Source organism: Corylus avellana, chromosome 11, assembly GCF_965113065.1.
Source record: "Corylus avellana chromosome 11, dhCorAvel1.hap1.2, whole genome shotgun sequence".
Taxonomy (NCBI): domain Eukaryota; kingdom Viridiplantae; phylum Streptophyta; class Magnoliopsida; order Fagales; family Betulaceae; genus Corylus; species Corylus avellana.
Genome location: NC_142500.1, coordinates 5,408,942 through 5,434,632, shown reverse-complemented (window position 1 = coordinate 5,434,632; position 25,691 = coordinate 5,408,942). Strand labels below are relative to the sequence as shown.

Genomic DNA, 25,691 nt, shown 5'->3' with positions numbered 1-25,691 from the left:
TGTCTTGGATCTTCCAACTTGCCTAATGTAACTAATTATATTATAGGAAGAATAATTCTATTTTTCTAATAATCTAACTTTATTAAAGAATTTAAAATTAAATCTAAACGGTTAAAAAATTATAATATTTTTTCCTAACATCTACGCTAAACCAAATATATATATATATATTTGTTTCCAACATCTACCTCTTGAAAACATATATATGTTTCTAAGAGGTAGTTCAATCGGCTAGGACCATGCCTAATGAAACGGATGTCACTAGTTCGAATCTCCTTCCCTCTTTTATCTGGACATGTCAAAATAAGTGCCACGTGACACACAATAACTCAATTAATTAGGACCATGCCTAATAAAACGAATGTCACTAATTCAAATTTTCTTTCCTCTTTTATTTGGACATGTCAAAATAAGTGCTACGTGACACACAATAAAGCCACATACTCGAATCTTGCAAGTCAAACAAAAACTTGGAGCAAAGGGATCAGGATCCGGAGCAAAAAGACGCTCCTATTTGAGAGTGTAGGAAGTTAATGTTGAAGCTCTTCCCATGTGATCCCTACCCGCTAGACAATTACAAAATCATCTGATTAGAATTTCAAACCGTTTAAAATGTCTTGCGTCACCGAAAATAGACAGTTGGTTTTACACCCAAAATGACTTTGACGAGTAATAAGCCGCGAACGATATACGAGACGATAAGTTGTCGATATATTACAGTACGACTTTTTTTTCCTGTGGGTTCATATTTCGCACTTTATCCAATTCCACTGACGCCTGTCGTCACACGCCTGTACGATAGGCTAAAGCATTGCCGGAGCAAGTCTTCCCACTCGCTCAACTACACGATCAGTTGTACTCGCTATTTACGTAAAAGTCGTAGTCAATTGTCATCAAAAGCGACTTAGAAAAGTTTAGTTGGATTGTTAAAATCATTCTCTTTCTTTTCGTTTTTTTATTTGTTTTTTTTTAAAAAAATATTAACAATTCACTTAAAAATATAAAACACTAGCAAAAATATTTCAAATTGATTTAACTTTATGGCACATTAAAATATTTTTTTTAAATAAAATATAAAGGACACTCTTTAGAAAGCATTAACAAATGAAACTATGCCCTCACATTTATTTGACCATTCTAGGCTTGACCGTGGCATTTGTTAAGTCTGTTTGGGATTACAGTTTTAATAAGTGTAATTTTAAAAATTGTAATTTTTAAAAATTACATTTTTAAAATAGTTACTTTTTAAAATAAAATAAAAAAGTACCTTTTAAAAATTATGTTTGGTAAAACATGTTAAAAAATATATTTTTATCAAATGTTTTTTATGCAAAATCGTGATTTTGGTTTAAATTCGCACTTTTTCAAATAAGTACCCTTTAGTCTGCTTATAGAAATCGCAGATTTTTTTCTTATTTTAAATTAAATGTTTTTTAAATTGTAATGTCAAACGCCTTATGTTTTGCTATATTTTTTAAAAACACAAATTATTCTTACGAAATCGCAATCTCAAACGCACTCTTAAGCAACTTAGGCGAGCGCTTAAGGCCCCTAATTAATAATTATAAAATAAATTTTTTTATTATTAAAAAAAATTGTTTAAGGCTCTAATATGGTAAAACTACCTTCTTTGGCAGCTGACTCAACTCAAATTTGGATCCTAAATTTTTAAAACTCATGTAATTATGAATGTTTTTGGTGTTTAGAGGTTGTATCGAGTGTATATTTCATGAGAAAAAAAATATGGAAAAAACACTATAGGCATGTCAAAAAGACAAATTGTTTGGTTAACAATTAGCCCAATTGAGTTTAGATTATTTGGAGAGGGGGCAATATACACTCTCTCATTTTCACTCTTCTAAATACACATTACATAACGTGTACTAGGGAGTGTGAGAGTGAGAATAATATTTTTCTCGTGTTAATATTCTAAATGTTCCCCTCTTCCACCTTTCTCACTACTCTATCCATTTAAATGAAATAAAATGGGTTGAAATGAAATGATTATTAATTAAAAAAAAATTAAATATAATGGCTTTTGTTAAGTATTCTTTTTATGTTATGCTAGAAGTGAGTATGAATTTTTTATTTTTTTTAAAAAAATGAGTTAGTATTAAAAAAGAAATATAATCAGCATGAAAAAAGTATTATTTTCTTAATCATAATTCTTTGAACTTCATATTTAATAGGATTAGATGAATAGCAGATAAAGATTCCTTGAAATTTTTTGGGAATTCAGACATGAAATGAGAGAGGGGTTTCGGACCCAGGTGCCCTGAGTAGGTGGACCAAATTTCCTAAAAATTGGACAAAATATTTTAAAGGATTATGGATATTGAATAGGTATTCTACAATTTCTTACTTTTTTTTTTTTTTAAAAAAAAAAAAATTATTATTATTATTATTATCACTTTTAGAAGTGTTAATAAGACACTGCCGAATAGCTAATGATGTAAGTCAAAGGGTAACATCATAGGCCAAATTTCACTTTAGCTAGGGATACCAATTTTCGACATGACAACCCCAACATAAACTCGATACAAGCTCAATGGGTTAAAGTTTAATGTACTAAAATTTAGGATTGATCCGATAAGACATGATTAATAAACGGATCAATCTCAGGTCAACTTATTTAACCAACAATTGACCTGTATAACTAGTATAAATTTAAATTATATTTCAACTCAATCTACTTCACATTCTATTTATAGTTAAAGTTGATGCTTAGTGAGGAGGATTTATCATGTTATTTTTTGGAATGTAATCTTATTTTCTTTATTGTTATGTGTTTGTTTATGTAATGGAACTTTTATTGAAATGTAATATTAATTTGATTGGATATTGTGCTTATAAGGTGTGTTATTTTTATTAATTATGATTAAGGAGAATTAGATATTGATTATTAAATTGATTGTCATGAATCTAATTGTGAAAATGTATAATGAATATAATGTATGCTTATAAGACATGAAATTGTGTGTGTTAGTTCATACCAAGTATTTGAGTCAATTAAAATGGGTTGAAATTGGTTGTCTTCGAGTCAACCTAGTACCATATGTTTGTTAAACGGGTTATAAGGTCGAGTAGGGTCATTGTTTATTTAAATAGGTTGTGTCAGGGGGATTGACTCATTTAATTAAATGGATTGAGTTGACCCATACAGTTGTATACCTATAACTCGGCACAGCATGAACCCTACCTATGAATCTGAATTGCCACCTCTAGCTCAAACTTTAACTTTCTCACTTCATAGAAAATGTTCAATTTATTAGGTCTTGGGCCTACAAAAGAGAATGTCCAAGAGGCCGACTCTGAAAAAACCCCAAAAGAGGCTAATCATATTCAATGAAGCCCACCGGCAGGCCTGGAATACTAAATATGAAACCAAGTGCAAAGCAAGGAATCTACTTCACTTGTAAAACAAATTAGAATCAACCTGTATTTACACTCGAGACCCGTATCACAAGAAATCGTGATGTATGTTGGATATATGGGAGTCAATTGTAATTATAATTCTTAGGTCAAAGACAACTTTAATTGATGAGCCCAAAGACTATATAAGGGGAGCTCCGGGTATGAGGGACTTCTACCTACGTAAAAACTCTATTTATTACGTTTCTTACTATTTCTCTCTTATATGAATACTTTGATGACATACACATCAGAGCTATCTTATTTTGGCTCATATCGACAAACTCTTTTGCTTACATCCTTTTGTTTTGCAGGTTATTACTTCTAGTGTTCACCACCCATAAAACTATATCAATACAATTATTTTTCCACACCGCTCACTAGCACAAAAATAGTCTCGAGTTGAGCTTACACTTCACTTGTTGCTCATATAATAATCATGCCTATAGAATGATTAGCATTCAAAAAAATATTAATAAATAAATAAAGTTAAACCAAAGAAAAGAAGGACTATCCAATAATCCAATGGACCCTTTTCTGAAGTGAAAAACTTGAAGAAAAGAAAACTTGATCTCATGCTATGCCAATTGAACTAAACAAAAGTTGTTTTAAGTAATGACGAAAAAGAAGGTTTTATCTCTCTCTCGGCTCCATGTGGGTGATGCAAGTTTGAAAAGTTAGTGGTAACACACCGAATGAATCAAGATTCTCAGAGCATTTTCAGCAAACTTTCTTATAGGGAATCTGTTCCCTAAGTTTATAAAATATGTCCAAAAAATAGCAAAAAATATCCTACAGCTGACTTTCTAAATGAACCTTAAGTTTTAGATTCCACTATTGCAATCCTTATGATTATTAAAATAATAATAAAAAATGATTCTCTCTCTTCTTTTCCCTCTCCTCGCATGTCTCACAATTCTCTCTCATCTCTCATCTCATATATATATATAATATAATTAAAAAAACAAATATTTTAATGATATTGGAAATGATTAAGGGAAGCTATTGGGGTGTATTTTGACATAGGAAAGCAAAAAGTAGTTTTCATCCTTAAATGTAAGGAAAATGACGAGAAAGCTGCTGAGAATACTCTTAACGGATCTAAAACAAAACCTTAATGAAAAGCCAAACTAATTTTAATAAGTGCTAAGCATAATTTTCAGGCTTATATATATGTGCCCCTATTAACAGTTAATATGTGTCACATGGTGTGTAATTGGTCTTAAAACCTAGATTTAACCATATTATTACGAATTAAAATGAGCTTATTTAGCCATAAAATTAAGATATGAGCCTGAAAAGACACAATTTTCATTGCTTATTCCGTTGCAATCTATTACTGCTTGCCTAGCTAGTCTTATCGCCACCATCAACTACCTCAATCATTCACAAACCTCATATCTTATGCATTGAGTTGTTCTGCTATCTTGCACAAACCGTATTCCAAGTTCTAGAACTAAGCTTTGTGATCATCATCACGCACATCATCTCGCGCAGTCCTTATTGCATCACCATGATCTGACCATCAACATGCCCATATCACCATCTTTTTTTTTTTTTAGAAATGTTAGGAGTGAATATTTTCTTTAGCGGTGAAAAGACGGTTACAATAACCGCTAACTGTAACCGCCTAGGCGATTACTAAATTTCACTAACCGCATCCGCTAGGTAGTTAGCGAATAGCAGTTAGCCGACGGTTAGCGGTTAGTAAACATATAACCGCCTACTATAACCGCTTTTTTCAAAGTTGGGCCTAGAAGCCCATATTGAAAAATCTAAAATATTTGACTCTAAATTTACATTAATTTACATGTACTTGTACTAAAAAAAAAAAAAAAAATTCCTTAAGTGTAAATCATAACTTGTTAAGAATACAAGTTATACTAATAGAAAAAAAAAAAAAAAAAAGATATTATTATTATTATAATAATAATAATAATAATACATTAATACTTCAATTGTAGTTATATGTATAATTATAGTTTATAACATATATGGACTTATAAGTTTATAACATACATTGGAACTAAGTCTCTAGGTGCTTAATTATTGTATTAGTATGAATTTGTATACTTATGACTTATGTCATATTATATATGTATAATTTGTTATTATATAATCATATGATTTAATCATCAATTGATCATGTGATATAATCATATAAATTATAATGATAATACATTAATACTTCATTGTAATTATAAGTAACACGTTGTTTAATCAAATGTCAATTACTTAATTTGATATTATACGTATATGAATAATATGGTTAACTTGATTAAGTATTTGAATTGTCATTGAATTATATGATTAAGTATTGATCTTATACATTTATATTATTCAATATGCATATATGTATGATTATAATTTATAACATATATGAACTTATCTTCTAAAAAAAAAAAAAAAAAGCATTTATGGACTTATAAGTTTATAAAATACATTTGAACTAAGTTTTTAGGTACTTAATTATTGTATTAGTATGAAAATGTATACTTTTGACTTATGTCATATTATATATGTATAATATGACCATATGATTTAATGATCAATTGATCATGTGATATAATCATATAAATTATAGTGATAATATATTAATACGACTTAATTGTGATTTAATTCTCTAAAAAAACTTTGTGATTTAATGGTCAATTGATCATGTTATTATTATTATTAGTATTAGTATTATATATTATAATAAAAGCAGTTAGCGGTTGTTATTAACCTTCCGCATTTTCACCCATAATTTTCTTCATATTTAGCTAATCTCATCTTACAAATCAACCATGTGAACTTATATGAACCCTACATAAGTTAATAGTGGACCCCACAAATCTAATGGTTGATCTATTGAATTTATAAGAAAATATGATAAACTTATTGAACCCTAACATTTCTCTATTTTTTTTCTTCTTTTTTTTCTTTTTTTCATTGCTTTTGATAACCCTCTTTTTCATTGCTTTTGATAACCCTCAATCCTACAAGCACTTTCCAAGGAACAATGTCGGCAAATTCCTTGAGATCTTATAATACCAGATTTTGCGCGGCTGGACAGGTCAATAGATTCTCTGCAAAATTTTTTTTTAAAAAAACTACCAAACTGGCGCTGACTTGGGGCCAACGGGGGAGCCTTCAACGGTCAAATAAGTAATTTTGTATAAGAGAGAGAATAATAGTGTGGAGAGAATTCATTTTTTTGAGAGATGTCTTGCACCATAGCTTGGAGAGCTTTTATTTGAGGCTTTCTAGTCTTTTTTTTTTTAAGATTTTATTGGGGTTTTAGGAGAATGAACATTTACTTTTAATTCATCCATAGGCTGGCTTTGGACCCTGTCCTATTTTTTATCCACATTAGTAGCCCCCATTCCATTGGTTGACAAGCCCAACTAGTCCGGCGTAAGGAATCTTGTCTTTATTCGTAACTATAGGTTATTTACACAACTCATAATGCCACAGGTGGTGACCACCATCCATGGATGGTTGTACGGGTCACAGTAATCTTTGGATCTAAGGTAGATAATATTAAAAATTAATGAGGTCATATGGTCAATTTTTATAGTCTAGTATGCACATGTCACATATTTCTTTCACAATAAGTTCCACGTCATTAAACAAAAGTGGCTGTGTCACGTGAGCACATTATCATTTCATTTCCATGCATGAAAAATGGTATTGAGAATCACACAATTTTTCATTTTGAAAAATCATTAGCTTTAATTAGAAACTAATGGTTTATAACATTGAATTACCAAATTGGTTATAATATCATTTATAACGATAAAGAAAAAACACTAACTACATCTGTCTTATCACCTCAAAAAGATGGACACAAATTTCTTTCAAACCAGTTTGGAGAAAAATTTCTTCAACCTACTTGAAAAGGTGACAAGTGTTATCTCTCACATTTTTTTTAATAGTTTAAGAGTTATTTATTGCTATCTTACTAACCTAGGAACCTAAACATTAATTTTTGAGAAACTCAAATATGTTGAATGACACTTGTCACTTATTCAAATAGATTTGAGAAATTTTTTTACCAATTGGTTAGGAGGAAATTTGTATCAAAAAAATGATTAGGCAAATTAAAGTTTCATTACAATCACTTATAAAATATAATTTAACCAATTTAACCCAAGAAATAAGTAGTATGTCACTTAAGGTTTATGAATGTTTTTATAAACGACCAACTTTGTATTGATTATTGGTTGTGTTTGGCAATGAAATGAAAAAAGGGAGTGAAATGGTACTATAACAAATTTAATTGATACGAGAGAAAAAATAAGAATGTTATGAATAAAAAAGTAAAAAAATTTGTTTTGTAGTGATTTTTTATTTGAATAATAAAAAAAAATGATTAATGTGATGTAAAAAGTAAGAATATTAGAGTTGATTTTGAGAAGAATTTTTTTGATTTTTGAGTATGATGGATCGGGCCTTTTGCCAAACACAGCCATTAATCTTTCCAACGTAAGACCCAATGTTAGATGATGTCTTCATTTTAAGCTCCCATAATTAGCAATGTTTTTTCTTCTAAAATTAACAAATTATTCCTTATAGAACACGTGACTAAATAGCAAAGGTCCCCCTCTCCCTACAAAGGCGAAGAGTAGGTGAACTTGAATATAGGCCACCTCATAATAGCATTCCCGCTTTAAAAAGCGTGAAAATACCTGTAATTATTAATTAACAATAGCCGCTCTTTGAAAAGCCCGCAAATCCAAAAATGCATCCAAATCCCGGCTTATTTATTGCCCCTATATAACTCATTTGGCTTATCGATCTGTATAACCATGTGTACTTATCATTTTATTATTAAGTTCAGTGAGCTGTTGCTGCTCTTATCATTCTGATCCATCTCATCTCGTTCGCCCACTCACGGTATTTAAATCTGTCGCATCCCTTTTGTTTCTTGGCTTCAAACCTCTCTCTCTCTATCTTTTTCTCTCTCTCATTTCCAAATCCCTAGCCCTTTTTCTGTGTATAAATACTTACCAGAATAGCTCCACAACGAAGAAAAGCTAGAGAGAGAGAGAGCCAAAGCCAAAGCCAAAGCCAAAGCCAGAGCTACAGGGCGAGGAAAACCACCAGAAACGCTCAAAGGCCTTCCGATCTGCGCGACCAATCTCTGTCAGGTACGTACCACCTTCTTCCTCCTCTTTTCATTTTTTTTTCTCTGTATTTTTCTGTGGTTTTTGTGGTTTAATTTTTAGACTAAGGCTCGTCTTTTCTGGTTCGTGGATGTGTCTGGTTCGTAATTTAGGGTTTTGATGCGGAACTGTTATCGATCTGCGAAGCTCTAGATCTTTCTTGTACTTTTATTCAAGCTTTTGAGAGACACAGCCATGTCCTCGCTTAGCAGAGAACTTGTATTTCTCATACTTCAGTTTCTCGACGAAGAGAAATTCAAAGAAACTGTGCACAAGTACGCTAAAATTTCCCTATTTTTTCCTCCTTTGTTGTTGTTGTTGTTCATGTAAATTGGTGAGGTTTTGTTATTTAATTTGGTGATTGGGGGCGTGAAGGTTGGAACAAGAGTCCGGTTTTTTCTTCAACATGAGGTATTTTGAGGATATGGTGACAAATGGGGAGTGGGAGGAGGTGGAGAAGTACCTCTCTGGCTTCACGAAGGTTGACGATAATAGGTACTCGATGAAGATCTTCTTCGAGATTCGCAAGCAGAAGTACCTCGAAGCTTTAGACAAGTAGGTGTTAACAGTTTACTGAATTGGGTTTAAGTAACTATGGCTTTTTTAGCTTGTCATTTTGTTTGTGCCACCTGGTAGTTTGTTTGGTTCCGAAAGATTGAGAAATGAAATTAATAATAATTGTAGGAGGGATCGTGCTAAAGCTGTGGATATTTTAGTTAAGGACTTGAAAGTGTTCGCGGCATTTAATGAAGAACTCTTCAAGGAAATTACGCAACTATTGACTTTGGACAACTTTCGGTATGAAGAACATATTTGAGATTAATTTGTTTCTGTATATTCCTAGTTCTTGAATTTCATACTGACTATTGATCATGCTTTTTTTATTTAATTATTTATTTTTATGTTAAGTTAAATCATTTCATTGGTTTCTCTGGGTTTGTATTAATTTGCAGAGATAACGAGCAGCTATCTAAATATGGAGATACTAAGTCTGCGAGGGGTATAATGCTTGCTGAACTGAAAAAGTTGATAGAGGCTAACCCTCTGTTTCGTGATAAGCTTCAATTTCCTACATTAAAGAACTCGAGACTGCGAACACTAATTAATCAGAGGTCCCTAAGAAATTCTCGCCTCTCTTTCGTATCTAAAATCAATAGTAGAGCAACCTTTTCAGTGATTGATATATTTTCTATTTCCTCACATCTTTGCGTTGAATTGCAGTTTAAATTGGCAGCATCAACTTTGTAAGAATCCAAGGCCTAACCCTGACATTAAGACATTATTTGTAGACCACAGTTGTGGAACACCGAATGGTGCAAGGGCCCCTTCCCCTGTCACTAACCCCTTAATGGGTGCTGTCCCTAAGGCGGGGGGTTTCCCGCCACTGAGTGCTCATGGTGTAAGTGAATAGTAGATAAAAATATTCTGCCATGTTGGCAATTAACCTATTTTGAAGTTTGAATATCTGAATTTGACTCTGGTCTATAATTTTATAGCCATTTCAGCCCACACCAGCTGCTCTTCCGACATCACTTGCTGGATGGATGGCTAATCCATCTCCTGTCCCTCACCCTTCAGCATCTGCAGGACCCATAGGTTTGGCTGCACCTAACAATGCAGGTAGTTGTAACATACAAAGCCTTAATGACCTGCTGCATTTGGAACTGTTTTGCTAACTTTAAATGATCTTGCGCTTTCCTATCTCTAGACTGGCTCACACTTTTAAATGCATTTCTATTTATTATGGTTGGGTATAAATTAGAATGCACAGTATGCATGATGAAGCGAATGACATTGGTATTGGCTTTTTGCATGAATAGTTTTACATTAGGATACTTTTGCATGCTGCTTTTCAATGTAACTTCTTTGTTTCCATCTAAACTGATGTGTTTCTACCTTTTTGTATCTTTTATCATGGTGGCAGCCATCTTGAAGCGCCCCAGAACTCCTCCAACCAATAACCCAGCCATGGACTATCAAACCGCTGATTCTGAACATGTGTTGAAGAGATCAAGACCTTTCGGAATATCAGATGAGGTACCATGTGTCTGCATTAACTTAAATTTGCCAAGGAAATATTTGAGTCCTGCTACTAAAATTTAAAGCTTTTGCCTATCTGATTCTGGATATATCTTTTAACTTGTCTTGAGAATTGTGTTGCTATCTCTTTTGATGCTTGAGGATATTGATTTATGTGGTTGGAGATGTTAGGGTTCTCTTTTTACACAATTGGGAGTTAAGTCTTGTTTTTTTCTCAATCACAGTTGTGCCGCAGTTGCAGTGTAATTCTTTTCCTTGGCACATTGCGAGGTTCACTTAATGCACAATTCGGAGTTTAATATATATATTTTTTTGTTTCTTTCATTCCATCAGTCTTCTTGGTGTTGCGGTATCTATTCTTTTCCTTGGCATGTTGTGATTAGAAGATAGATACCATGGTACATCTGTGCTAGTTGTCTTACAATGTGGGGATTTTTTTGTTGGTGAGAGGGTTGATTTAGTTTGTTGAAAATGTCTAAGTGGGCCTGTTTTAATTGAAGTGGAACGAAATATTTTTGCTTCAGTTTTAGCATTAATAAATATGATTCACTTCCTAATTGAATATCAATCAAAGGGAGATGGAAGATTGAGATAGAATTTTTTTTGGATAAGTAAAGCAAGTTCATTAAAAGCCCAAGGGCATGTAAAGTATATCAGAGAAAAACACCCAGTGAGATCAAGAACGAGGAGAGAGAGCTAAAATAGCTACAAAGTTAGAGACATCGAGAAGAAAGTTAACAGAGATCTACTCGAAGAGGGATTTAAGAAAACAAAGCGGTAGATCTAAACTCGTCTTCTCACATTCATTGAAACTTCAAGCATTCATTTTTTTTCCAAATGCACCACATTAAGAAGGAAGGTTTACATTCCATACAATATTAAAATCACTTTGACTAAGCCTTCCTTTCCAACACTCCAGGAGCTCCACCACTTGTTTGGGCATAGCCTGTTCTACTCCAAACATCCCAAAAACCAGATTCTACAAGTCTCACAATATTACAATGAAGGAGGTGATTGGGAGTTTTTCCCACTTTTTTTACACATACAACACCAATCCATCACTATGATGTGACGCCTGTGGAGATTATCCATAATGAGGTTTTTTTCTAAAGATGATGTCCAAGTGAAGAAAACCACCCTCAAAGGAGCTTTAGACCTCAAGGTGCTCTTCCAAGGGAATGAGGAGTCTATTGGGAAGGAGAACTTTGTAAAAGCTTTGACCTTAGAAGATCATCTTTTGGAAGGAATCCAACAATACTTGACCCAACCTAACATACAGAGCATTGAAAAAAGAAGATACAAAATCTGCCTCTTAATTATGCACCAATCTAATAAAATTCATGTAATGCACCTCGTGAGTAAACATATGGTTAGCTACTAGAGTATCCCTCTCTCTAGCGATGCAAAATAAATTTTGAACGGGTTTCTTTAGAGAACAATTCTCGCACCAAACGTCGTGCCAAAACCTGGTCCGAGAGCCATCACCCACCTTGATACCAACAAAACATGTGGGCAATGTCAATAATGTTGATGGTTGGCCGTTATTTTGGGCTACATGGTTTCTTTTTTGCCTTTGCAGTATCTTGGTCTTCCGTTGGGAGCCTCATTTAAGGCTAAATCTATTTGGGATGGTGTTATTTAGAAGATAAAGCATTGTTTGGCTGGTTCGAAGAAGATGTACTTGTCTAAGTGTGGTAGGATTACCTTGATCAAAAGCACGTTATCCAATTTTTCTATGTATTTTATGTCTCTTTTCCCATTCTTTGTTGGTGCTGCCAATCATATAGAGAAGTTACAAGAAGATTTCTTATGAGGTGGGCTAGGTGAAGAGTTTAAATTTCACCTGGTAAGCTAGTTTAAGGTTTGTTCTCTAATGTTTGAGAGGGTTGGGGGTCTAGGACTTGCTGTTGTTCAATCGTGCTTTTTTGGGGAAGTGACTATGGCACCATATGCATGAGAGGGAGGCTTCTTGGTGAGTCATACTCGTGGGTGGGTGGTGTTTCAATAAGGTTCATGGATCTGTGGGGTCATGGAAAAGTATCAGGTTGGGTTGAAAGGTTTCCAAGTCATATCATACTTGAGGTAGGAGATGACGCAAGATTAGATTTTGGCATGACCTTTAGAGTAGAGATTAGGCCCACAAGGACGCTCTTTTTTTTTTTTTGTTGGTTCCTGGATTAATATCGTATTGCTTGCATTAAGGATGCTTTCATAGCAGATCATTTGAAGCATTTTAGTAGCTCTTGTTAGTGGAACGTAATCTTTGTTAGAGCGGTTCATGATTGGGAGGTGGATGTCTTTCCTTCATTTTTTAATTTATTGTACTCCTTTAGATTGAGATGGAGAGAAGATAAGCCTTTGTAGGCCCCCTCCAAGAGAGGGTTGTTTGGTGTTAGATCGTTCTAGAACGTCCTTGTCCCTCATGATGGCACTCCCTTTGGAAGAGCATTTGGTGGATTAAGGTCTCCTTCAAAGTGGCTTTCTTTGCTTGGTCGGCCACCTTAAGAAAGATCCTCGCCATGAATAATGTAAGGAAGCGGCATGTCATTGTGGACAATTGGTGTTGATTGTGTAAGAGAAGTGCGGAGCCTATGTATCGTCTTCTTTCTTTATGGTTGAGGTTGCTAGTGCCTTATGGAATATTATTTTCGGTCGTGTTGGGGTGACTTGGGTTATGCCTAGACAAGTGGTAGATCCATTTACTTGTTGGAGAGGGTTACATGCCAGTCCTCAAAGTGTACCAGTGTGGAATATGGTTCCGTCATGCCTTTTGTAGTGTCTTTGGTGGGAAAGAAATGATAGAAGTTTTGAAGACCGCGAGAGGACGGTGGTGGAACTAAAGTCTTTTACTGTTGGACAATTGCGTTAGACTATCCTTGTTTCCTTGGTTTTCATGATTTTCTTAATATTTTTTTTTTCTCTTTTTTGTGTACTTGAGTTGCGCTTTTTGCGCCTTTTAATGATATTTCAGTATTTATAAAAACAAATATGTTTCCACACACCCCATAAGATATAGAGCACCAATCGCCCAACAAACTACCATATTTTTTATACATAACCTGCTGCCGAAAAGCCTCTCTCTCCGCAACATACCTTCATAACACTTTCCAAAAGAGGCCAATTGATAGTGAGCAAACTCCTAATCCCCAAACCTCCAAAATTAAGGAGAGTACAAACGTTCTTCCAATTAACAAGATGGAACTTAGACTCGTTATCCAAACCACCCCACAAGAAATCACTCTGCAATTTTTCTATTCGATTAGCAACATCTACAGGGATTGGCAAGATAGAAAGGAAATATGTAGGCAGGTTTGAAAGCGTGCTCTTTATCAATGTTAAACAACCACCCCTTGGATAAAGAAAGCCTTTTCTGGCCCGCTAATCTTCTTTCCATTTTCTCAATAATTGTATTTGATGCAGGATAACCAACAAAAAATTAGAATAGATGAGAAAGTAGAAGGAAGAGAGAAGATGAGGAAAACAAGAAGAAGAAAAAAAGAAAGAAGCAAAAGAAGCGAGAGAAGGAAGAAAATTCAGGAGGAAGAAGACGACAAAACAGTTGATCGAAATATTATTCTTCAAAAGCTAATTACCACAATACAAAGTTATGCTTAAATAGCCTTGTGATTAAACCCCAATCCGAACCCTACTTGGAGTCTCTGAAGGATGAGAACCAACTATGTAGCTATACTTGGGCTAACGACTGCCCACTAAATAACATAAAGCCCAAAATAAATTAAAAAACATAACCAGTCTGCAAAATAACTAACAAAACAAATAAAATGCGAAATTTTTTTTTTAAAAAAAGCGTGCACTCACATATAATAATTCTTGTTCTAACTTTTCTAAATTTGTGGATTTTTGTTCTTCTTTTGGCCTTTAGTGGGGACTATCTTTGGGTACATTCTATGTACTAGGATTAGCCTCTCTGCGCTTTTCAATGAAATGAAATACTTCTAAAAAAAAGATTATCTCTATGCTCTTAAGGCTGGGTTGTCCTTGGATATTAGGGTCCAAACACGTGTAATCAATGGCCACTATTTGGTGTCCCCATCAGTATCCCAAATAAATTTAGCCTTGTTTGGAGCACCCAGGGGAAGGCCTAAGTTTCAAGGGCAAAGACGAAACATGCAACCTAGAATGCAAGCCAAAGCATTCACATTCGGCACATCACCAACATGAACCATTTAGATTTGGCCACATTAATATTCAATCCAGAAACCACTTTAAAACAATGGGGAGTGAATCTCCGGTACTGAAAATTATCTAGTGCAACCCTACGAAAAATAAGGGTATCATTCGCAAAAAGGACATGAGAGACAAATATAGAATCATCATTCCTATCCCCCACTGAAAAACCAGAAATCAAACCCCCAGTCATCACGGCTGACATCATTTGTCTTAGATCTTCCATAATAATCACAAAAAGGAGGGGAGACATAGGGTTACCTTGTCACCTTGATGTAAATAGTTTCTAAGAGAATGTTTTCAATCGGAAATATTTTCGGGGGAAAATCTCTAATTTTCCATTGTTTGGTTAAGACCTTGAATATAATATCGAATATATTTTGCATTGTTTATTTGGTGTGCAAAATACTCACCGGAAAACATGCAATGTCAAATGTTGTCACCAAAAATTTAAAAAAGAAGAATGAGAAAAAACACCCAATGAAAACCCTCAGCAGATGGGAAGAGCAGATGAAAGGGGAGATAATTTTTCTTTTTCTTATTTTTTTGGGAGGTTGCAACACAGGGATGGGGGCAATTGTTGGGTGGAGGGTGAGAGATTATGATGGGGGCAATGAGGATGGTGAGCGACGAATGGGGGAATTTGGTGTGGCAGAGGGGTGGCTGGGTTCTTCTATGGGGGTGGGGATTACCATACCATAAGGAGGGATGGTCGAGTGAGAGACGGAGGGGATGTCTCTAAGGGTAGGGGTGGCCTCTGGGCTCTTCTGTGGAGTTGGTGAAAGAAGGGGAGACACCTGAAAATAGGTTACGCATCTCAAGAGGTGTATGCCATTTCTCCTTCATAGTGGTAAATTTGCTATTGACCTGGATATTATTTTCTGCTGACCAGAATTTCTCGCCCACACCCGACACTGGATATTTTTTTTGTGAAAATTATTCTATACCATAACGAATGCAACCTTAATGTGAAGATGTAGTTACTTATGAGATACTCCGTACTTCTTATTAAGAAACAATAAAATGACTTATCCTTTCAAATGCACTTGTTGTAGTATCTTAGAAATACCTGTTAAAACAAATTATCCTGTAAATGTTATATGACTATATACAAATTCATTTGAAGCTAATTTAAGACCATATGTATTTGAAGCAAACAAAGGACATGGGTGATTTATATGACTGGGATTTTTTTGGGGTGTTCTGTTTTGTCATTTTATGAATTTTTGATACCAGTCTAATAATTTCTGAACTTGAGGTTCATGTCCTCTGTCTTTAAGTGTATCTTTTAGTATTTGCCTTTGCTTGAAAATCAATTCGATGTGTAGGTGTTGCCTTTAAAAGAACAATAACAAAGAGTAAGTTTATGCAATTGGTGACGCTTACATGATTTTTCAACAGGTCAACAATCTACCAGTAAATATTCTGCCTGTTGCATATACCAGCCAAAGCCATGGTCAAAATTCCTACACTGCTGATGACTTGCCCAAGACTGTTGTTATGACTCTAAATCAGGGATCATCTGTCAAGAGTATGGATTTCCATCCAGCACAACAAATTCTACTTCTTGGTGAGTGTGCCCCCCCGGAATGCAACTTCTGTTTCTATTGCTGTGGTGGAGTTTGTTGTTGTTTTTTTTTTTTTTTTTCTTAAATTATTTGTGCCTCTATAATTTCAGTTGGCACAAACATGGGCGACGTCATGGTATGGGATGTAGGAGGCCGTGAAAGGATTGCACTTAAAAATTTTAAAGTCTGGGATCTTGGATCATGTTCAATGCCTCTGCAGGTTTGGCTTTTGATACTGGACATTTTTTTTTGGCACATAGCATACCTATTTGGTGCTTCTTAAGATACGCTAAAGTGAAGTTCAGCTTATCTTATTCTCTTTTAGGCATCTCTGTCCAATGACTATACAGCATCAGTCAATCGTGTGATTTGGAGCCCTGACGGATCCCTTTTTGGTGTGTTCACATGCTTTTGTTGCTAATTGTATTGTTTACTTGTCTCAACTTTTGGTATTAGAAACCTGAGAATCTGGGCCTTATACTGGAGCAAAGAATGTTATAAGAAATGACAATGGGCTTATTGTGACCGGTGATACTTGTCCCTACTTCAGGTGTTGCATACTCCAAGCACATTGTTCACATATACTCATATCATGGCGGTGATGATCTACAAAACCACCTAGAGGTTTGTGCCATCAACTAATTCCTCTGATATCGGTTTTCTTTTCTAGTCCTTTAATCTTATGTGCCTTCAATGTATTAAAGTGCCTTTTTTCTCCCTTTTTTTTTTGGAGTTTTTTGTTTCCTTATAAATATTCATGTGGTTCTTTTTTCTAATTAGCTACATTTTTCCATGAATTTGTTCTTGGTTTCTCAGATTGACGCTCATGCTGGCAGTGTTAATGATCTTGCTTTCTCTTATCCAAACAAACAACTCTGTTTTGTCACTTGTGGCGAGGACAGGGTCATAAAGGTTTAGTTTTGTTATGTCTCAAAAAAAAAACTATTTCTGATGTGATTGTGTTGGCTGGAAATCATAGATAAGACTTCAAGATTATGCAGGTGTGGGATGCAGGCACTGGGGCCAAGCTGTATACTTTTGAGGGTCACGAAGCCCCTGTATATTCTGTATGTCCACATCACAAGGAAAATATTCAGGTGATGTTTGCCAATCTATTTATATTGATTATGAAGCAAGCCAAATGTGGTGTTCTTGTTCTATTATTTTTTTCCCTCCTTTTCCTTGTTAAAGGAAGAAATTAGGTCCTATATTTAGAAAAGGAAAGGGTTGATGTTATATATATTTTAACTCTATCACAAAGGGCATGTGGATGAGTCAGTCTGTATTAATCCAAGAAATCTAAAAAACCAACTTAATCCAATTACTTGAGATTTTAGTCACGCTTAATTTGAAATATTAGTACCCAAGTGTTTTTTTGTTTTTTTTTTGGCCTTGCTACTTAAAAAGTCTAGCCATCTACTGATAAGACATGGGTAATTATAATCTCTTACAGATTTGTCAGTGTCCCGTTTCGGGCTTTTGTTGTGACTGGATAGAGCAGTAAAAAGCTTCTTTCATAGTTTTTAGGAGAGACTTATCAAAGGGGGAACACGCAACCACAAATTGAACAGGGTCTTTTTTGTTCAAGTTATTTTATTGCATAATTATATACCTCTTGTTATCAAGAGTTCAATTTTCTTACTTGTTTTTCTCTTCAGTTCATTTTCTCAACTGCAACTGATGGAAAGATAAAGGCTTGGTTGTATGATAACATGGGTTCAAGAGTTGACTATGATGCACCAGGCCACTCATCTACCACAATGGCATACAGTGCCGATGGAACAAGGTACATATATGAAAGTTGTACTTCAGTGTTCTTATTTCCCTTCTTTTAGGTTGATTTCTGCTGCCATATGATGTTGCAACTGAAATGTTTTACTGTGATTTTTGGGAACTCAGATTGTTCTCATGTGGGACAAATAAAGAAGGAGAATCATTCTTAGTGGAATGGAATGAAAGTGAAGGGGCTGTCAAGCGCACGTATCATGGTCTTGGGAAGCGATCTGTGGGGGTTGTGCAATTTGATACAACTAAAAGTCGATTCCTAGCTGCTGGTGATGATTTCTTAGTCAAATTCTGGGACATGGACAATGTTAGCTTGTTGGCAACTATTGACGCCGAGGCTGGTTTACCGGTAATTATTGGTTATGCTTCATTCCATGTTGATTTGTCTTGTGAAAAACTTCTTACCAACCAAGTATCCTTGTCTTAAAAACCTGCAGGCTTCTCCTTGTATTAGATTTAGCAAGGAAGGAATACTGTTAGCTGTCTCAACAAATGATAATGGTGTTAAAATCCTAGCAAATGGGGATGGAATTCGGCTGCTAAGATCAGTGGAGAATCGCACATTTGATGCTTCTAGAGTTGCTTCGGTTAAGGTACTCTTTTTTCCCCAAACTTGGCAGATACGTTCAATTATATTTCCTAATGGCATCATTATATAGGTCCCCACCATAGCCACTTTTGGATCTGCAAATGTAGCTGTTGGAACAAGCATTGGAGATCGAGCTGCTCCAGTAGCAGCCATGGTTGGAATGGTGAGTGTTAATGTCCTTCTGTGGGTAACTAAGATGCTTGATGAGAGTTTTATTAAAAGATTCAATAGTGTTAAATGGGATTTATGCATACCATTTTATTCGATTGTGTATGCTTGTTACTGCATGCATCTGTGGATTAACATTTATATGTCGAGTGATTAAATATTTTCCTTTTTTGAGTTTGTGTAGAGCAGCGACAGTCGAAGTTTAGACATAAAACCCAGAATTGCGGATGAGTCTGTTGATAAATCCAGGTTGTGGAAACCGACAGAGATCAATGAACAATCACAATGTCGCTCCCTAAGGCTCCCTGATAATTTAACAGCTATGAGGGTAGGGGTACACTCTGTGTAATCTTATTGAAAGTTAAGTTAATTTTTGTGGCACATGTTACTTTCAAATGATAAAGGGCTTCTAGTAATACTGCTGACAGATTGTATATGCTTCATTACTTCCTGTCATATCCTTTCACTTTTCCCCCTTTTTTGACCACATGCTGCACCACTAAATTACAGCTTATTGTTCATCCAAGGATATGTGTGCGCGCGCATGCATGTGCGTGCACCAGTAATTGTTGTCACGCATGCTCGTCTGTATGAGTGTATTTGTGTGTTAGAGATCCTATTAACAAAATTCTTATTCTGTTCTCATGTTTGTGTATCATCATGCATGCTATGGCTACCAGCGCGTCCCTTATAGACAATATTTCTTGTTACTAGGAACGTAGTCGATGATAGATAGAGTGCGTACAACATTATTTTCAATAGACTTGTCCTTTGGAGCATCTGATTTTTATTTATAGATTTATTGGTTCTGTGAAACTTTTAAGATGTGTTTATTATAAATTTTCCAAATATTCAGTTTCAATTACTATGGAAGAATATGATGCTTTCTAATAAAGTTTTGCTATTTATTCCAGTAATAATAATAAAAAAAAGTGTACCAATTATGGCACTATTAGAACATTGCTTGGACAGACACTAAGCAATGATAAAATGCAATCAATTTTTTTTTCCCTTTCAAAACTAGTATAAGATGTAAACAAATTACATTGGTTGAGTAGATATGATACTTTACTTTTTGAGTGGCTCAATAGTGGAGAATTGGGGTCAATGATGCTGACCAGACCGGGCATGGCACCAGTTCTTGTGCTTTACAACAAATTATTGCTAATCTAATTGGTTTAAATGTCTTGCATTTGATAAAACACACAACTTGCATAGATTTCTTTGAATTTGAGGTAGAAGTTTGTGAGTTAGTTTTAGTTTTCACTAATGGTTCTGACATATTGACAACTACTTCAGGTTTCTAGATTAATTTATACAAATTCAGGTTTAGCCATACTGGCCTTGGCATCGAATGCTGTACACAAGCTCTGGAAATGGCAGAGAAATGATCGAAATCAAACAGGGAAGGTATTGAAGTCTCTCTTAGAAGGTTGCATTTTCTTTTCTAATTTTAATAGCCATAAGCTTACTATATACGAAGAATTTGTCTCTTGTAGGCCACGGCTAGCGTAGTACCACAATTATGGCAACCTCCAAGTGGAATATTAATGACAAATGATGTAAACGATACGAACCCTGAGGATGCTGTTCCATGCTTTGCGCTTTCAAAGAATGACTCCTATGTCATGTCAGCTTCAGGGGGGAAGATTTCCTTATTCAATATGATGACATTCAAGGTAGATAGGTGGCTTTCTCTGCATGCATTTCCCATATGGGTATATGCATTGCACTTGGTTGATTACTTCAGGAAACTATCAAACAGTTATGAAATATGGAAGCTGTTTCTGAGGATAATCTACCAAGTCACTGCAGAAGAAACTCTTCCTGCTAAAATCCATTCCTGTCATTTTATTTTGGTTTGAAGAATCATTAGAATGAATAGTTTTCTAATGTGGTTTCCAGGTTATGAGCGTAGGAGTTCTTTTTTGAAAGTAATTATGAAGTTGGGAAAAAAATGAGAAACTAGGGGAGAATTACTGATACAGATGTTATATTCGATGGGTTTTTAGTCTTATTTCCTTTACAGTTTCATAAATTTTTGCTCTACATCTGTGGCTATATTTATTGTGATCCTTCCTCAATTGCAGACAATGACAACATTCATGCCTCCACCTCCAGCAGCTACATTTCTTGCATTTCACCCTCAAGACAATAATATCATTGCCATAGGCATGGAAGACTCTTCTATTCAAATCTATAATGTTCGGGTTGATGAGGTCTTACTCTGTCTACCTGAAGCTTGAATGTCTTGAGTTAAATTTGTTAGTGAATAACTGGCATATGGGCTCCTTAACAACCTGCATGCTCTGTTTTCACAGGTTAAGACAAAGCTAAAAGGTCATCAGAAAAGAATTACAGGCCTGGCTTTCTCTCACGCTCAAAATGTGCTTGTATCATCAGGAGCTGACTCGCAGGTAAAACATATTAAAGTTTTGTGTTACCATAATCAAACAGCTTCTGAAATACTTTCAAGGGCTAAATTCCCTTCATGGTTAGTTGACGCTTGGCTCCTTTTCATCATTGTTTACTATTCACTCTGGGATAATTTAGTTAGGGAGACTGGGGAATAGTACTGTAGGATGAAGTTACTAGAAACATTTCTATTTACTTTTCTTATGTCAGGAATTTGGCAATGCCTTTGCACGAATAATACTAGAAGTCATTGTGTCTCTTTAGTGTCATTCTAAAAATAAGGTGACTTTTAAAATCACCATTTGATTAAAATTCAATAGTGGTCAGTCATAAGCCTAATGGAAATTTTACAAAAAGGATACAAGAGGGACTTTTAGCATTACTCTCTTTGCATATTTGTTTTTGTCCTGTGGAACGTAATTTCTTCTCACAAAAAAAGGGTTAAATCATTTTGTTTTTCTGTGACTCTTTCATTGGAGAATATATGAATAATTTGACCAAGGGGTATGTATTTGGATTACATCAACTCAAAAATCCAGAACCCCCCCCCCCCCCCCCCCCCCCCTTCCGCTTCTCTCTCTTTCAACCTCTTATTTTCAAGTTATTGATTTGACTTTTCTTGACAGTTGTGTGTTTGGAGCACAGATGCATGGGAGAAGCAGACTAGTAAATTCTTGCAGATTCCAAGTGGGCGAGCTGCAGCTCCTCTTGCAGAGACTCGTGTTCAATTTCACCTAGATCAGATGCATTTGCTGGTTGTTCATGAAACACAGATCGCTATATATGATGCACCAAAATTAGACTGCCTTAAGCAGGTGTGCCAGTTATATAAATACATGCATTCAGATGTAAAACATAGATCCATACATGCATGAAACAGAATAGGAATGCTATATTGATTGATGGATTGGTCTTGTATGTGTAAGAGGGGTGTATAGTTTATAGATTATCTTCTTCTTCGATCTGAAGTTGCTAGAGAATTATGGGTTTCGATTTTCCATCTTTTTAGTATAGAATGGGTCATGCCTGGAAAGGTATAAATAGAGTTGTTGGCGAGCTGGAGCGATTAGTTGTGTAGACGTCTTATTTTAGTAGTTTGGAGGGAGAGGAACGCAAGGAGCTTTAAAGATTGCTAGATTTTGCTGGAAGAGCTAAACAATGTTATAGTCAAATTACTTTATGCATGGATAGTGGTGTACAATAGTTTGCATTTTTTTGGATTTTTGTTCTTTTTCGCCATACTAGGGTTGTGCCGCTATACAATTTCTAATAAGATTGAATTACTTTTATATATATATATATATATATATATATATATAAAAGATTATCATTTTCACATATGATAATTAATACGAGGCCAGTGTGGCCTGCATACATAGATACTAAATGCATGACACATGCATAGCAAACTAGACAAGCACATTGTATTTTAGAAATTATTATTTTGTTTTAATTTATTCTGTGACATTTGATAATATGAGGACATTGGGTATTTATGAAGCTTTGCTGTTTGTTCTACATCAACAATGTGATTATGGATTTAGTTGTACTTATTCAAGGTCACTGACATTTTCATTATGGATCGTGTTTTCTCAATAGTGGGTCCCCCTTTCAACTAGTGGTCCAATCACACATGCTACATATTCCTGTGATAGCCAGTTGATATACGTGAGCTTTGAAGATGGAAGCGTGGGTGTTCTTACTGCTTCAGCACTGAGACTGAGATGCCGAATTTTTGCGACTGCTTATCTACCTTCCAATCCAAGGTTTAAACTCTATATCCATTAGATTTTAGCGAATTGATCTGTATTTTTTCTATTCTTTATCTAAGCCCAACTCTTAACAGCATAAGAGTACACCCTCTTGTCATTGCGGCACATCCATCCGAACCCAATCAGTTTGCACTAGGCCTTACAGATGGTGGAGTCCACATACTCGAGCCATTAGAGTCGGAAGGAAAATGGGGCACCTCCCCTCCAACTGAAAATGGTGCTGGACCTAGCACCACTTCTGGCGTTGCCGGTTCGGATCAACCCCAGCGGTGACAGACAGTTCCATGCCTTTGCATTTCAGCAACGAACCTCAGTGTATGTATTTCTTCCATGTGATTCCTTACCTGGTCCCAGTATATTAGATTTCTAGGGAAGCTGCGGAATTTAGGTAATTATAGTTTTAGGATACTTCTTCTACTCAACCTAGTAAGAGTTTGCTAGTGACATCTTATACCGATTTGTGGTTGAGGAATTATGGCAAGCAATTGATTCCCTTCATTTAGCATTATTTGAGAAGTACGAGTTTATGATGTAAATTTAGAGTAAGGTTCAGGTCTGACTATAGAGGACTCAAGGTCACTGGCCCTGGCTGTTTTATTCATTTTCCTTTCCACCAAATTACTAAGAATTTTTGTCATTCCCCCTCCCCCCATCTTATTCGAGTTGCGAAGACAGACATTGTTAGGTCTTTCTAATGACGAAATATAATTTTGGTTACTCTGTTGATTTGTTAATCTTCTGTGAACATTGATTTTCTAGTACGGTTGATAGCAATAAGAAAATTGGATACGACTCAACAAAAAAGAAAAGAACAGAAAAATCAATGATTGGCTAGCAATGGTGCAGCTAGTTCTATCGGTTTGAGTGGCATCTCGTTTGAATATTGGCTTTTTGGCCTCGAGTTTTTACTGTGGAAATTAAAGTTATTACACTTCTTTTTTCATAACCCACTTTTATTTTGTAGGTAAGATGAGAGTGACGTTAAGTAGAACGAAGAAACAAGAAAGACGAGAGACCACGAAATACAACAGTGGTAGGGATTCCGACACACATATAAGACTGGTCAAAATGGTGCAAATGAAAGTTAGAAATAACTGGAAATGGTTCAGATGCTAGTTCAATAAATTCTTGACTTGTAGGTCAAGAAATAGGTTTAAAGTGAAAGCTGGATGGACAGAGTCCTTACCATCTGGACAAGGTAAAGGTAAATGGAAAGGAAGTTTACGTTGGTGTCCTGTAAGAAAGGTGTCCAACCATTGGTGTGCGACGAACATCTATTCTCTATTAAGCTAAAATGAAAATAAAAAGAAAAAGAAAAGAGAAAATATGTTCTTGTAGTTTTAAATCTGTTCGGGTTAGAATTAATTTACCTAAACTTTATTTTTTAAAAAAGACAGATGCTTCAAATGACTATTGGGGATGTGTAGAAAGCAATATCAGAAAAAAATTTGGTTAGATTACAAGCATCCAACTCAACAAAATTATTTAGAAATTAGGGCTAAAAAGATCCTATTCCTAAAAAGATTCAAAACGAAGAATTAAACCATAAACCATATGAAGAGAATTACGTCATATTTGAAAAAGAAATTTTAAGTATTAAATTAGCAATAAAGAGTTTTAATGGTTATCTAGCACTTGAGAATTTATTATCGGAACATAAATAAAATTGTCAAAGATTTGTTCACCAAGGAATAGGAAGAAGATTAAAATTGTATAATACTATTGCAAATTATTCCTAACAGGCGTCTTATATATATATATATATATATATATATAAAAGTGGAATCACTTTCAGTGCCTTAATATTGCGACATGTGGCGTGAACCTTTTTTTCAAAAGGAAAACTTCATTAAGGACCCCCAAACTTTCACCCGTTTTGAAATACTCTCATGAACTTCAAAATCTCTCAATTTAATCTCTTGAACTTTCAATTGCTTTTAATTTGGACCCCTCCGTCAGATTTTAAACGTCACATGACGTTTATACTCCTGATTTTTGTCTAAAATTTCAACTTCTAAAACGTTTTTTTTTTAAAAAAAAAAAAAACAAAAATCAAGGATATTTTGGTCTTTTTTTGAATTTTTAACGACTAAAATTAGGGCTGGCAATTTGGACACGACCTGACAACCCGACACGAACACGACATGAAATTAGCAGGTTTGGGTTTACATTAAACGGGTTTGGGTCATAAACGGGTCGACCCGTTTATGAGTGTCTGGCGGGTCGTGTCACGGGTCGACCCGCCAGACCCGTTTACCCTTTTTTTTTATTTTTTATTTTTTTTATTTTATATATATATATATATATATATATATATATATAACTTTTAGCCAAAAAAGTGAAAAACGCATACTCTCCTCTAGATATTTTTAACTTTTAGCCTACAAGAAAAACCAAAAAAGTGAAAAATGCATACTCTCCTCCAGATCCAGATTGACTTCCAGGCACCTCTAGAGTCCAGCCCCTCTTGCGTGAGTGAAGAGTCCAGACTCCAGATCCAGACTTCCAGAGTCCAGTCCCTGATTGGCCTCACTCCTTAGTCCTCACGCAACCACGCCCACACCACCGCCACGCCACCGCCGCTCCTCTTTCTTTCTCCGACCTTTTC

At 35.1% G+C, this 25,691-nt stretch overlaps 1 protein-coding gene across 1 annotated transcript; it reads left to right on the top strand.

Annotated features, from left to right (window-relative positions):
- Positions 1-8,342: 8,342 nt before the first annotated feature.
- Positions 8,343-24,420, top strand: LOC132166786 (topless-related protein 4). The gene is made up of 27 exons (XM_059577672.2): positions 8,343-8,543; positions 8,672-8,833; positions 8,934-9,113; positions 9,243-9,356; positions 9,512-9,670; positions 9,780-9,957; positions 10,055-10,178; positions 10,483-10,595; positions 16,188-16,356; positions 16,465-16,574; positions 16,680-16,749; positions 16,905-16,978; positions 17,171-17,266; positions 17,356-17,451; positions 18,013-18,140; positions 18,254-18,488; positions 18,577-18,732; positions 18,799-18,891; positions 19,081-19,224; positions 20,196-20,306; positions 20,396-20,575; positions 20,987-21,115; positions 21,218-21,313; positions 21,938-22,126; positions 22,911-23,077; positions 23,158-23,398; positions 24,048-24,420. The coding sequence occupies exons 2-26, from the start codon at positions 8,754-8,756 to the stop codon at positions 23,354-23,356; spliced, it is 3,390 nt and encodes a 1,129-aa protein (XP_059433655.1). The 5' UTR covers positions 8,343-8,543; positions 8,672-8,753; the 3' UTR covers positions 23,357-23,398; positions 24,048-24,420.
- The last annotated feature ends 1,271 nt before the right edge of the window (positions 24,421-25,691 follow it).